The sequence below is a fragment of the Hippoglossus stenolepis genome, chromosome 10 (genome assembly GCF_022539355.2).
Source record: "Hippoglossus stenolepis isolate QCI-W04-F060 chromosome 10, HSTE1.2, whole genome shotgun sequence".
In the NCBI taxonomy this organism is placed as follows: Eukaryota; Metazoa; Chordata; class Actinopteri; order Pleuronectiformes; family Pleuronectidae; genus Hippoglossus; species Hippoglossus stenolepis.
The window spans coordinates 22,102,397-22,117,342 of NC_061492.1; the positions used below are offsets into that span (position 1 = coordinate 22,102,397).

The window sequence follows — 14,946 nt, forward strand, 5'->3', positions numbered from 1 at the left end:
AATTATAGGTTCAGGCATGAAACTTAAAGGAAAAGCATCTCTTCACTGATCCCTCTTTCTTTTTAGATTTGATCCAGGACTGGGCGAGTGACAGCGCCCCAGACATCTACTCCTTTGTGCCCTATTCCTGGAAATTCAAGATCCTTTTCCACCAGTTTGAGATGATCTGGGCGGCAAACCAGCACAACTGGATTGACTGTTCCACCAAGCAGCAAGAGAATGGTAAAAATGAGGCTCCTTTTAGATGCAGTTACTTTCTACTGTGCATTGAAGAAAATATCCATATTTTTAGTCAAGATCAAGATATTTAATATATTTTTTCCAAAATTGCACATAGTTAAAAAGGAATTAAATAACTAGTGCTTTGCCTGTTTTAAACTGGCCTGCTTTAGAATTTTTCATGTCATTAGTGAGTCCTCCGTTCGACAGTTCTACAATGTACTGCCACTTTTTATTGGTCGTGTGCTGGAAGTTGTGTGCAGAGCTTTTTATATAAAGTCTATAATGCATAAGGAAGTTAGAAAAGTTTGTCTTCATCCTACTTGGTTTATCTTGGTGAAGATTTTATAGTGTTATAATAATGTTTTTCCTAAAATGAAATTGAATTTGCTTTGTTACTGTTCACCTGTGTGGCTTGTATGTAAGATAGTACTGATTTACTGCTATTTGAGAGGGCTGTTAAATAAGATTATCTAAATAATCAGGCAGCCAGATATTATTGGCAGCAGGCTGCCAGTTGCCGACTGCTGCTGTAGTTTATCCAAGGACGTAGAAGGAATGTTTAACTCAGTCTGCAGACTGAAGACCAGCTGCCTTCCCCACACTACACAGCACTGCCTGTTAATTAACTGCTTGCTATAATTGGACGTATCACGTGTCCAAATCAAACTGAATGTGACACTGCACTTCCCTGGAATTTTAAGAATCCACATGCCAAGTGTGAGGCTGATGAGATGAACCGTTTGTGAGATTTGCGTTCAACATATGTTATATGTTACATGTTATGTGGTTACTGTTTAGCATTTAGTATAGCATTAGCAAAACAAAACAAAGCCCCCAACAAAATACAAACAGTTCAAAACCAGCCATGAAGGCAGTCATAATGCATCTCAATCACTGAATGCTGAAGCCCTCGACAGGACACTTTGACTCTGTTCCTCTTCATCTGTCAGGATGTGTTGTACAGTATTTACTTCACAGAATCCCAAGAGCGCAGCAGACTAATTAGGTGCGTGATTGTTCTTTTACAGTGTACCTGGCAGCATGCGGTGAGACGCTCAATATAGACTTCACTTTGTCTTTCAATGAATTTGTTCCAACCACCTGCCATACCTGCTTCATCCTGAAGGTAAGTCATTCCTGAAATGACAGTGATTTGTCCAAAAATAGATGTCTGTCAAATGTCCAGGTTTCATTTGATTGTAATTGCAATGTGTTTTCTAGTTTGGAAAATATTTCTACAGATGACTGCAGATTTTTTTTTTACTTCAGTGATTTTGCTATACGCCCACAGATGTTAAAACTGACGCCAACTCTGAACATATGTGGGTGTTTAAATGTGTACGTGCTTTGTCCACCTCAGGCGGAGGACACAGACATGCGACTGTCGTTGCCGGAGTGCCACCCAAGCCGCTACCCCCTCCTCACCCTGGCCAAAGACTACCAGAACATGAAGCTGCCCCCAGACATGTTCATGCCAGGAGAGATACACAGTGCTCCTCCTCCTAAACTCAACAAGTCTCGCTGGAGGAACATCACCCACGCAGAGTGAGTTTAACCTACAAACCATCTCTTTCTAGTTGTGGACCAGAAGTGAGCATGTTAGCAAAGAGCAGGGTGACTCACCATCGCAACACTGGCTCACATCAGCGCTTAGGTAGGAAGGAAATGTTTCCCAAGGTAGTAGGAGTTAATTTCAAGAAAATGCACCACTGACCTTCACTTTTCTTGCTTTGGTTGGTTCAGTAGTTGCTGTCTGCTGGTTTTAAGTTAGATGCTGTGGTGGAGGAAGTACTTAAATTTTGCTTAAGTAAAAGTACAAATAAATTGACATATGTATTCACGTAAAAGTACCACATTAACTTTTATACCTGGATAGTAGGAAGTAAGTTCTTTCTTTTAAATATTTTTGTTTTAAAGTATTTAAGGTAAAGGTAATTGCAGAGTGTAGTGTAAACCCTAATGCAGGGGTGGGGAACGTCCGACCTCCGGGCCTTGTACGGCCTGCAAGATTGCTTGATCTGGCCCACGAGGCAATTCATAAATACCAACAAATATTTTTTCTTAAGAATTCAGTCAATTGCACTTTGAAAGGGTGTAGCCTGCTTGCATGCTTATGCTATTGCATTATCAGTGGTTTAAAATGGTTTAAAAATAACGACAATAATATCATTCATCACAAAATTTTCTGGGAATATATAACGTCCAACAAAATTTGTTAGTGTGACAGGACTATCATAATATTTTTAACAATGCCCCAAATTAGAGGTTTGATGTTGAATGGAATCGAGACCTTGAGAACCGGAAATTAATCGATTTGGGAATTAGTGGCGAAACCCAGCCCTAATTAGGACATTACCAATGTATATGGGAATTGTCAAGAAAAGTTTTAATAGGTGTATTATTGCATTCCGTAAAGGCACAGGGAAACATTTCTGTCACCTTAATTATGTGCTAGTGAAGCACCAGTGCAACCAATGTAAAAAGCTAGTCTGGAACCCTGGTTTGATTTATATGTTAATGATAAACAATAATTAAGTATGGCCCTCGAAAGATGTTATGAAAATTTAAATGCCCTTGATAGACAAAAGGTTCCCCACCCCTGCCCTAATGCAAAGGTCAACTACATCATTCCCACAGAATTAATAAATCTGTGGCGGTAACGGGGGTGCACATGCACGAATGTCACTCTTGTGTGCAACAGATTCCAGTTACACAGACTAAAGAGTGAAAGATAAGTTCTCAAGTGAGACACAGAGCTGCATTGCATGACACAACTGCAGCTGTAACTGTGAGCTCTGACTGTCTGGGTGGACTGTAAAAATGATATGGACAATAGCAAGAGCATGCGGTAGCTAGTGGTAGTGCATCACCGAGAGTGAACACATGGCAAATAGCGCTGCACACACCAAGTTAGCAATCTCTTATTATTTACTGGAAACACTGTATTATGGCAGAGTCTCTGCAGTGAGACTTCTGAATCCATTTGAGCTGTATCCTCACCCGTGATGCTGCTGCTGCAGTTGCACTTTGCTCCCTTTTGAAGGAGGCAGGGTCTAATGTTACCTGCCTGGTTTGATTGGATCAGTGGATCAATTCCCCTCGCGTTATTGATTTCTTTAAAAAAAAAACGGAAAAAAAACAAGGTGAACATGTTATGCAATGCTTTTTTATAATTGCATTGGAGTAGAAAGTAATCAACATCCATCTTAGTCTGCAACCATTTTGGACAACCTTGTGCCACTTTGTAAGCACCACCCTAAAGTTCAGCGAGAGTTCAGAGATGCTAAAGATGCATACTCTGTGCACTGGTCTGTACATGATAACTCAACATCCAGATCATTTATTATGTATAGCCCAGAGACAGACCATACTGATAGAACACTGCAAGAGACCTGCTTACCCTCCTGGGAGGTTACGATCGAACACTGTGTGAGCCGGCGCACTCTGTCGCTGCAGCCCATTTAGTTTCTGTTGCCTCTACTGTAGGTCTATGAGCTGAACGGTTCATAAAGCAAATGATGAACTGGAAAATCTATTTGAAATGATGAGAAATTCACCACGATGACGGTGTACTGAGTGCATATGTTTTTTCCTTCCATACTCCAGAGCTGGCTGGGTGGATTGCTGGAGTGTACCCAACTTCTTGCTCATCATTGACTACACCTGGCACCCCATCTATCCCCAGAAGGCTGATGAGCAACTCAAACAGTCATGTACGCGCACTGCTTTCATATCAGCTTTCTACTGTCGTTTTTTATCAAACAATAGTAGTTTTAACTGTCTGTAAAATCTTCAACTTATCAGTGTTTTTCATAATCTTATCCACTACTTGCTTGCTTTGTTTATCTAGTGTCTGAGATGGAAGAGTCCGTGCTGTCAGCTATGCGTCCCCCGGAACAACCATCCATACCCCCCAATGTCCCGCCACGCTTCGCAACATCTTCCTCAGCTGCTCACAGCCGGTTGCCCACTGACCCATGCGAGCTTCCCCCTGACAGACTTCATGTGGAGATGGAAATGTCTCCAGATTCTCAAATCATCCTCTACGGACCTTTGCTCCGAGCACTGGTTTCCATCAAGGTAAAACAATACTTGAATTATTACCTCCACCAATGAGCTTATATTCTCATTTTGTTTGTCTGTCTGTTAAGCTACTTTTAGACAAGCACTGAACTTCACTCCGGAGGAGGTGCATGTGTGAACACAAATGTCAGAGTTAGACGGTCTGGAGTTTCTCCGGACTTTCTCCAGACTTTCTCCGCCTGGCCTCCCGGTATAATGTCCGTAGAAATCCTGGAGAATTCGATGTGAGAACACAGCGGGGGATCCCCCACTGGATTGAACACGTCTTTGCAGAGAACAGCCTGCTGCGTTGTGCAAACTGCGGGTAGCAGTGAATTCTCCAGGTCATGTCTGAAAACTGCTTTAGTAAGCAGGATTATGCTATTGCGCAAAAACGACTGCACTAATTACCATGAAATTTGGAGTGGAAGGATAACCATAACATGTTGGTGCAGATCCAAATAAATGGGCGGATCCAATAGTTGAGTTTCACTTTGCACTCACTCTGCAACAATTCTCTCAGAATTTATTCAACCTATGGCTTGAGCAGGGATGCTCATGCACATGCACAAAAATTAAACCTCATTAGCCAATATCAAGAATTTTCTTAAATTTGTTGTTAAGATGTTTTCTACGAAAACTCTAAGTCAGATTCATGATGTATTCTAAAACTGTATTGTTTCGCATCTGTGTTCTTATATTGATGAATGCTAGGTGTTTGTACGTTGAAAGTGCTTAAAACTACTACATATTACACCAGGGTGTTTAAAACCCTAAAGATGGGTGACTATTTTTGCATTATAATATGCACTGAAATGTGTTTGTCTTTTGTTAAGATAAAATGTATAAAATATTATGGATTTAAATCTGTAGAATTAAAGTAAAAAACACGAGATATTGATGTTATTATGACAAGTGTAAAATATTTCTTGGTTTAGTATGAAACTGTGGCAGGACAAATTAGAATATGGTGGACCGTCACAGCTAAGATATTTAATGGGAAACACTGCTTTGACATGGTGAAATATGGCATTAGCCTTGCTGAGGTCCACACTTTCAGAGAGTCCTTCTAGTTTAGTAATAATCCACTCGAGTGGATTGGTGTTTCCAATAATCCATCAAAGAGCCTTCAAACCTCCCCTGCTGTTCCCACAGGAGAACTATTTTGGTGAGGATGACATGTACACAGACTTTGAGGAGGCGGTTTCCAGCCCTGTGTTATCCACCTCAACCTCCTCGGGCCTCGGCTGGTCTCCTCTGGGCATGGAGGACGGCGAACGGAAAGACACCTCAGACCTCCACCCCCTGGACCTGCGACCCTGGGACATCACTGTGCTCATCAACCTCTACAAAGTCCATGGCCGACTTCCAATTGTAAGACGGATGACTCCCAATGTTCAGTTAATGGGTTGGCAGAGTCAGAGAGATCAGTGTAGAGGCACAGCATGTTAGGGTTCTGTCCCATATAATGAAACGGTTCCATCACTACAGTGTGAAATAAAAATGATGGATATGTGCACTGTGCATGCCAAACAAGCTGTTGCTACATAGACACAAAGTTAATTTGTATAATATAAATTTGATATACATAAATAGATGAAAGATATCTAGTCGCTGTTTTTCACCGGGCTTTTTTTCAATTAAACCTACAAGTAATGTTTGTATCGATGTGAATTTATATTTATGAAAACAGTTTGATGCAGTTTGATGTGTTTGTTAACATTCTCGGTTGCCTCCAGCACTGCAGCAGCGAGGGTCCCGAAGGTCCATCGGGCTTCTTGGAGCGGCTGTGTTTTGAGATGAAGAAGGGTTACAAGGAGACAATGCTTCAGCTGCTCCTGTCTCCCATTCACATATTCATCAGTGACAACTACCAGGTATGAAAAACAACTACACAGCTGCCTGATGCTGCTGGTTTTTGCTCCAATAGGGTGGAGATATTGTTTAACCATTAAATGTTATTTGTATAAAATCACAAGAGTAGGACTAAATGTCCATCTTAGCAGTTCAGGAACACATAAGACAAGACTGTCAAACAGTAATACAGAGACCTTTGAGGTATTATTAGACTAAAGAATTATCGTGCAAACAACTACTCTTCCTTCTGTTAACTGAAAGGGTGACTCAGTCCTTGGAAAACACCCCGAATAAAGCTGTGTTGCATAATGTGAACCATGTTTGCACGAGCCACGTTTGCATAAGCAGCTGCACATTGTATAACCTCACAGAATCAGATGGCCCGCTGCTAAAAACAATCCGGGGGGAAGCTCTGGATCCTGTTTCCTGCCTTGAGTGAATAACTTTCTCTAATCCCTGTCAAAGAACCCGTGGCCCTCATCTCTGTCCTCTGGTGGGATAACAATCTCTATTTATGCCACGTGGAGAATTATTATGGAAACAAAATATCATATTTAAAGATTAAAGATAGATTTCAGCCGCTGCAGATGACCTTTTTTTCAGTTTTTGCTTTTTTGCCCACACTTTACAAAGCAATGGTTTAAACTAAAACTCTGAGTGTTTGATTAAATGCTCTCTTGCCCACAGCGTCCCACAGCAGACGGTGTCCTGAGGGACGGCCACCTAAGTCTGTCTGGACTGCAGATGAGGGCCCATGCCATGTTCTCTGCTCAGGGCATTCCTCCGGGCAGTGACACGTTGGAGTATGCCTGGCTCATTGACATGCAGGCTGGGGGGCTCACCGGCAGGGTCACTATTCCACAGGTGCGTGTGTGCGTATTAAAGCTAATGTATGTACATGTAGCCCTTTGGTACGATTATGTCAATGAATCTTTACGTCACAAGACAACTCCTTGTATGAATCACCTGTACAATGTAATTCTATCCAAGAAACATCCTGCCACAAATGCTACTTTTGTGACTTAATAGTGTTCAGAAGCATTGTTATAATTTGATTTATTTTTTGATTGTTTTATCTTACTTATTGTAATGTTGTATTATATTTGATTGTATTGTAGGTTTTTCTTCTTTTCCTCCTTTTTTAAACCTTTTTTATTTTATACATTTGTGAGTGTTTATTACATCTTTTTGGAGCACTAATGTATCTTTCTGTCTTTATGATTATTAGCTGGCCAGTATAGTAGAGTGGGGTGAAACCTTTGTTTTCCACGTGGTGTCCCGAGAGTTCCAGTTGGAACAACCCAAACCCTCAGTCATCTGCCAGCATGGAGCTGACCGTCGCATCTGTGATGCCAAGGTACAAACACACAAGCTGTGTCCCAATTCAGGGTCCGCCTCCTTCAGAGGACACGGTCTACAGGACGTAGACAAAGGCTGAACCGAAATGAGATGGTGTACAGAGGATTTTCTTGATCAGCGTCACCAGCTTGTCCCATCCCTATTGCTGTTGCTTAGCAACAAAGCTGCAGTTGGGCACAAGGAGAAAGTTTTAATGCCCATTGGTTTTATCACTTGTGCCATTAGCTCTTCTGTTCAGTTGAAGCTTGATATTCAAACATCAGTTGCTCGGTGACGACATTACCTCTTGAAAATCTTGAGGACACATCTGTCGGTAACATGTTTAGGAGCATTACAAATTGGACAGCCTAGTCACGCCTCTGTGACGCAATTGGTCTTCAAATACATGTGAAGGAAGCAGCCCATGAATTGAGACCCAGTTACTGTGTACCAGGAAATTCTACACAAAGTTTGAGCTGCATCTCTTGACTCATTAGCACTCCCGCTGCTGTCCAGCTTTGCTATAAACGAGTCAGCAGCTGTGTGACTAGTAAATTAGCCCATTATGGCTGAAATGCTTTTTTAAAGTCATATTTAAATGTCAGTCAGAAGTGTCCAGTGCGAAATATATATGTGCAAATGACATCAGATAATAAACCACCGTGAACCTTTCTCTAATGATGCAGGACTCAGAACGCACACTTTTTATACAGTGGGAGAAATGGAACAACAGCCTGGAACACAAAACTATTGATCTACTCACCGCAGCCATACACAACGCAACATAACAGACAACACCATGATGTATGGAATGAAGTTGACAGAAAACAAGTCACAAAATGTCTTGTTTGTATGTGAATACTAACAAGGGTATTTTTAACAAACCTGCCTTAGAGCTCTCATTAGTTTGTGACAGCTGAGCAGCTGTGGCTGAAGGCTATGCAGTGTAGTCAGAATAAATTGGTGATGGCGTCTTTGTAAGAACAGAAAAGTTACTGGTTCTAAACAGTGGTTGTCTTTCAGCTGAGCTGCCTGCCAGGTCACTGTCGCACATCAGAGGAGCTCAAGTACACCATGACGCGACTGGCTGTGGACGGAGTGGACCTCTTCATTGTGGAACACGGCTGCGCTGCCAGTGTCAAAGTAATTGTGACCCACCAGTTTTGTATTTTAAAGTTAATATATTGTTTAACCTAATGTCCATTAAAAAATATGTGTTTAATTTTTGGCATGTGTTCAGATCTTTCAATTTTCCTTTCTCTCCTCCTCCCTAGACGGGTATTATTCGCGTGGCCAACTGCAACCTGCACAACCAGGCAGTGGGAGAGGGGATCAGTGCTGTGGTGCAGGACGTCAACATCCGGCAGTACATCGAGCAGCAGCCGCACAGTGAGGCGACCAGGCTGCAGCTGGCCGGACAGGGTCAAGGTCCAGGTCAGCCGCTAGGTCTCGGTCAGCCCCCTTTGCTGCGACGCTCTGTCTGGCTGGAGGCAGGTTCAGTCAACCTGAACCTCATCACGGCAGACATTGCCTTGGCCGCTGACCACCCAGCCAAATGTGAAGTCCAGAGGCATTTTCTGGAACTACACGATGCTCATTCCAAAAGGTAGAAAGCTCACACCATCATCTGTTTTTTGCTTTTCCAAACACCTCTCACATGATGTGAACTACCCCAGAGCAACTTTGCAGCATTGTGGTATTGTTTAGCTCATCAGTCACTTTTGTTCATCTTTATTTCATCTTTTTATTTTTTACAGTGGACCTCTGTAGAATGAGTCACCAATTGTCATTCTGATGTTCACATCATAATTATAAGTCAAAATTTTTTCTCTGTCATATACAGCTTAGGATATCTGCCTCCTTCTGGATAATGAATATATCATGATAAAAGGTCTACAGGGGGGCATTATCGGTATAGATGTTCTTTTCTAGCTTGTAGTTGGACATGACAAGGGATAGTTCACCATAGAAAGAAAATTCACGCATTATCTACTCGATGGAGGGGTGGGTGAAGTGTTTGAGTCCAGAAAACACTGCAGCCAAGTTGACACCTTCTTCAGACATAATAAAACAATAGAAAAATACATAACATGCCTCCATACTGCTCGTGTGGTGTCATCCAAGTGTCCGCAAGCTCCGACATTCATATTCGACTCGAAGCTAGGTCATTTACACAGTGTTTTAAGCCTAAAAGTCTAGTAGTGGACGTTGCGATGCTAGCGCGCATCCCGCACGTGCCCTAGGGCCAGAGCTTGTGTGCGGTTTCCGGTCAGCAGCACCTCAGTCATTTAGGCTTAAAACATGGTGTAAATGATGCAGTTTTCCGTTGTTTTTTTATGGCTGAAGAAAGGGTCTCATTAACTTCAATTGTATTGAAATCTGGCTGCGACACTGTTTACCCCTGAGACTCCAAAAGTGTTTTGTGGACTCAAACACTTCACCCACCCCTCCATCGGCATAGTGGTGAGTAGATAATGAGTGAATTAAAATGTTTCTGTGAATTATCCCTTTAAGTCCAGTTGACCAGTTTTTTAGCACTTGGATATCCCAGGGCCTGGATGACTGAGAATCTCCACAGACATATTAACTGAATGAGGAAATGATTTAATTATTAGATGTTAACCAAGACAGGGAGACTAACACAGACATACCTGTCATTTGACAGATAAAATATAGTAAGATGTTTAAACTTTCAGAGAGACTACATGTACAAAGATCCAGTCCCTCACAGAGGCTCCACTACATCTGCCGATCTGTTTCCCAAACCCCAAGATCCTCAATTGGATTCTTATGTCCTCAAACCAAAGATATTCACTTTACTGTCATTAGGTGCAAAGAAACCAGAAAATATTTACATTTTGACGATGCTGTTAAAATACCACTCAAACTGAATATTTGATTTTCAAATAATTGGCAATAAATTAAGTAGTGAATAACCGATAGCTTAATCAATTCATTGTTGCAGCCCTATTTTATTCTTTGGTCTCTTTCTTCCTTTTTTTCCCCTCCCCTCGTCTGCTCAGACTCTGGTTCCTGTGGCCAGAAGAGGCCGGCATCCGCAACAAGCGCAGTAGGAACCGCTGCGGCTGCCTCGGAGGCTGCAGGTTCTTCGGAGGCACCAACATGGGCCTGGACTTCTTCAGGCTGGAGGAGCTGACGCCGTCGTCCTCCTCTGCCTTCTACTCCTCCAGCTCTGAGTCAGACATGTGTTATGGCCAGTCCTTGCTACAGCCTGGGGAGTGGATCATTACAAAGGAAACACCCAAAGTGGACGGTATGGATTCGCTGTGATTTCTTCTACAGCTCCTGATTTCCTTGAGAGTAACGGTTCTCCTCCTGGAGTTTCTTCAGGGGTTTCTTGTGGAAAACGATGATTACTTAAGATCCACAATGGTTTAGTTTGATATTAAAACATTTAAAATTTAAAAATGTATTCTTTTCTATCTGGGGGTTTATTACATGAGAATATTTGAAATAAGTGCATTATTATTGATCTTTTTATTTTTGTCTTACTCTCTAAATGTGTCTAGATCAAATGTAACATCTGATATTATCTAAAGGGTGCTCTCTCCGTGTTTTCTCAGGGAGAGTTGTTGGACTGAAAACGGACACACACTCGCCATGCCTGCCTCCTGAGCTGCCTGAGAGGCGTGGTCAGCAGCACCTAAGTCTTCAGGTACCTCAACGCTGCCACAGCTCCGCCTCCTCATCCGAAGAAAATAGTTCATCCAGTGCTGCGTTGCCCCTGCTGGCCGGGGAGAGGGACACACCCTCACCGAGCACAGAGGAGCGCATGTTGCCCATGAACGGCAAAAGCCCTGCTGAGTGAGTAACATAGAATTATTCATAGTTTTTTTTTCTGTGATGTAATGTATTTTAACATAAAATTGTTAGTGGGGAGAGAATATTGGAGCCACTATATGGCATCAATTATAATCATTGATTTTTCTAAATGTTATTCTTTCTCCTGTTATATTGCAGCACCCTAGGGGAAGTACCAGAAGCCTCACCAGTCTCCCCCAACAGCTCCCACGATCGCTCCTCCATTCGCTCTCCCCTCTGCTCTCCTCTCAAGCGTCAGTCCTCTGTACACTCCAGTCGGCTGGGCAGCACCAAGAGCCTCTCAGCTGCCGTCTTCACCGACAAGCCCCCTCCAGTGCTGTCTGGAGGCGTCCAGTTCAGCAGTGAGGTTTCACGCAGCGACGAGAACGTCCTGGATTCACCCCGGCAGCGCAGAAGCTACGGCTCCTTTCCCTTCACGCCCTCAGCAGACTCCAACACTTTCCATCAGTACCGCTCTGCTGACTCTAGCATGTCCGTAGCCGACAGCGAGGCCTACTTCTCTGCCGCTGAGGACTTCGAGCCAATCAGCAGCGCTGATGAGGGTCCAGGGACGTACCCAGGCCGTAAGAAGAAGAGGAGGCAGCAGATGCAGCAGCCACAGCAGCCCCCGTATCACATGGAGAACTACAGGTCAGCTGATACGATAACATGAAGTTAAATGAGCGATGAATATTTTGCCAGTAGAGCTCAAAAAAGTTAGTTTCAACTATTCTAGATGCGACTTGTTGAATAGTCTGTCTCAGAAAATGTCACAATGTAGAGCTGTGGACAAATACTACATTAACCCTAAAATAGATTATTGGTTTTACAAACACTTTATTATTGGTTAAATTTCTCCTCCAGCTCTTTGTTTCCAACTATTGTGTATTATACTAGAACCGATGATTATTTTGATTGTGGACAAATCTACTAATGATTCTCAGATCATTTAAAGGGTGGAATCCAGGGGCGGGGCCAGGGGAACACTGTCCGCACCTGAAATGTGATTGATCAGCTACAGTTTTTCTTTAGCATTTTTTTTTCTTCAATGCCATAATAAACACATGTACATGGTATGATAACCATCGATTTTCTTACCATGGTATATACAGTGAAACTGTTACACCTAACCTGGCAAGTACAAGTTAAATATGAAGATAAGGTGACATAGTTCACAGTAACATCAGAGAGTTTCCTACTTTGTCTGTTTAACAGCAGATGATTTAATGCCAGGTTGCTTTAAGCGTTACCCTTTATGAATAATGTTAAAGGGACAGTCTGAAGGGTCCTGCATGATTTACATTTTAAGATTGTGATGAGTGCACACATTTTCCTTTTTTTATTTTTTCAGTTCAAATTTAGGGCTTCTGCTGTGAAATGTCGAGCTATCTTTAATAGTTTCATGCAAAAGATTTTACAAAAACAAATACTGTTCTATTTTGTCCTTATCTTTTCTCAATGTTTCATGATAACTGGGTTCATAAGCAAATATTACAGAAACCTCACGCATTGGTGTTTGTGTTTAGAAACCATTGCAGGTTGGAATGAAAAGCAGTAAACACATGGGTCAAATAACTTTTGATGACTCAGGCTAATAACTTTGCATTGACTGTAAAAATGTCTTGATGACACATTATACATGAATACATTAATGGTGTCATGAGATTTTTATGTTTAATACCCAACAAGTTTTACATTTTTATCGCGTAAAGCAACTTGCCCCAAGTGATACACGCTGCAGTTTTCATTTATTGCTTTAATTTGATCATGAGTGTGATGCAGAAGGGCTGCAGCAAATTAGATGTTTGATCCTTGGGCAGCCACTTACTGCTGGTGTGTTTCCCAAATTGGATTTCAGTGTTGTTATGCAACTACCTTGTCATTTTTAATATTACCCCTAAATGTTCTCGCGTTGATTTCAGCACGCCTTTTGATTGGTACGGTCTCCGCATAAACACAAAGAATCCATTCAGCCTTATGAAAAGTTTCTGCTCCCACAAGCTCGTGCAACAATGAGCTTAAACACAGAAGAGGTGTCAGAATTTAATATTGGCTGTAATGCTGCGGAAAGAAATACTATTATTAAATCATCTCTGATTTATTGTGCCAAGGTGGGAATGTATAACAACATTATTCAACAGAACAAGTATTTTGACATACTTAACTGATAAGTGTTCTGACCTCCCCCAGCCGGAGCTCCATCTACCACAGCGTTGAGGGTCCCCTCACATACGTTCTCAATGGAGAGTTGATCACTGAGCCACGTCCGCTGCCGATGCCCCCAATGCTGCCGCCGCTCCCGCCCCAACCCCTGCCCAGCCACATGTCGCAGGCCTCTTTTGTCTCAGCCCTGGCCATGGAGGAAGAGAGCTCGGTGGAGGCGGAGAAGACGTCTGAACCCGGTCTAGTCACCCGACAGCCACACGTCATGGCGTGCTACCAGAACTACTTGGCCCACTACCAGGTAAATTGTTCGACTTCTGGTCCATATCTTCATCTTTAATGAACATTTGTTTTTTAGATCAGAGAATCCATCACTTTGCAGCGTTCCTCTCACAGCTTCCGTCATCTAATAACTTTTATCTGTGTTTGATTGGTTGTTTGATTCTCAACATCCACTGCACCGAGTGACAGTTGATAAGAAATTTGTCACTGCTCTTCGGATTCTAAAGAGATAATTATCAGTTTATCGAGAGAGTGGCTGCTGTGTCCTACCAAGAAGTGATTGCTCAGCTCAAAGAGGAGTGTGCACTGAAAAATTACATCCAATTATATCAGCCCAGTAAGATTAAATACACATATAACCAGTAAACTGTCACTGCATTGACTTTATTTTCTCTTTTTTTCCCCCGGCTCTGCCAGGTCACAAATTGGTCGGTCAAGCAACCCACCAATAAAAGGACCTCCAAGTCTTCTCTTCACCGCCCCTTAGATCTGGACACGCCCACCAGTGAAGAGAGCTCCGCCTCCTTTGACCAGCTTTCCGTACCCAGTTTTAAGGTCTTTGACTAATGATTGAAAGTAGTTGGTATTTCATGTAAACATTTTTTATAAACTTTAGAATTGTATGTTGGTAATAGCTGTTAAAAGCATCTTCATCTTAAATACATTGTATTTTTTCTGCATGTCAGGTAATAAAGCAGGGCCTGTCAGCCAGTTCTCTACTGGACAGAGGAATTCAGCTCATGGGAGAGAATAACAGGTATTTAAGAATTACCTTTTTTTTAAATTAACATAAAACCACTTAAAGGTGCATCTGAATGATGAATGGCTTCTTTCCAGCAGCTGTGACTGATCCTTTAAATGTGCTGCAGAATCAGAAATGTTGTCTTTGCTCGTCCACAGTACACCATACACCCCCCTGGATAAGAGAGCCATGGAGAACACAGACGAGGACACAACAACAGACGACTGGACTCTGGAGCAGCCTTTAGCTCAGACCAGGACCACTGCCATTGTGGAGGTGAAGGGGGCCGTCAATGTGGTTCTCACGCCCCTTGTGGCTGAATCCCTGGACAGGTAGCTACCAGGCCTCATAGCGTTTTTCTGTGTGTTCTTTCAGCTCTCATAAAATATGAATTGTCTTTTTTCCACAACCTTTCTGTTTCACCTCTGTGCTTCCTTACACCACTTTTCCAAACACAA

General features: G+C 42.4%; 1 protein-coding gene across 6 annotated transcripts in view; it reads left to right on the forward strand.

Annotated features, from left to right (window-relative positions):
* Nucleotides 1–14,946, forward strand: part of kiaa1109 (KIAA1109 ortholog) — an 84,153-nt gene that overhangs the window by 13,472 nt on the left and 55,735 nt on the right. For all 6 annotated transcript variants that reach the window (XM_035168477.2, XM_035168478.2, XM_035168480.2 and 3 more), the window contains exons 15-32: nucleotides 67–222; nucleotides 1,251–1,348; nucleotides 1,583–1,767; nucleotides 3,829–3,935; nucleotides 4,073–4,302; nucleotides 5,440–5,658; nucleotides 6,024–6,161; nucleotides 6,829–7,005; nucleotides 7,370–7,498; nucleotides 8,503–8,622; nucleotides 8,754–9,085; nucleotides 10,503–10,753; nucleotides 11,064–11,304; nucleotides 11,461–11,952; nucleotides 13,492–13,765; nucleotides 14,164–14,301; nucleotides 14,433–14,503; nucleotides 14,647–14,820. In XM_035168477.2, the coding sequence (XP_035024368.1) occupies nucleotides 67–222; nucleotides 1,251–1,348; nucleotides 1,583–1,767; nucleotides 3,829–3,935; nucleotides 4,073–4,302; nucleotides 5,440–5,658; nucleotides 6,024–6,161; nucleotides 6,829–7,005; nucleotides 7,370–7,498; nucleotides 8,503–8,622; nucleotides 8,754–9,085; nucleotides 10,503–10,753; nucleotides 11,064–11,304; nucleotides 11,461–11,952; nucleotides 13,492–13,765; nucleotides 14,164–14,301; nucleotides 14,433–14,503; nucleotides 14,647–14,820 (3,532 nt within the window). The remainder of the gene's footprint in view (nucleotides 1–66; nucleotides 223–1,250; nucleotides 1,349–1,582; nucleotides 1,768–3,828; nucleotides 3,936–4,072; nucleotides 4,303–5,439; nucleotides 5,659–6,023; nucleotides 6,162–6,828; nucleotides 7,006–7,369; nucleotides 7,499–8,502; nucleotides 8,623–8,753; nucleotides 9,086–10,502; nucleotides 10,754–11,063; nucleotides 11,305–11,460; nucleotides 11,953–13,491; nucleotides 13,766–14,163; nucleotides 14,302–14,432; nucleotides 14,504–14,646; nucleotides 14,821–14,946) is intronic.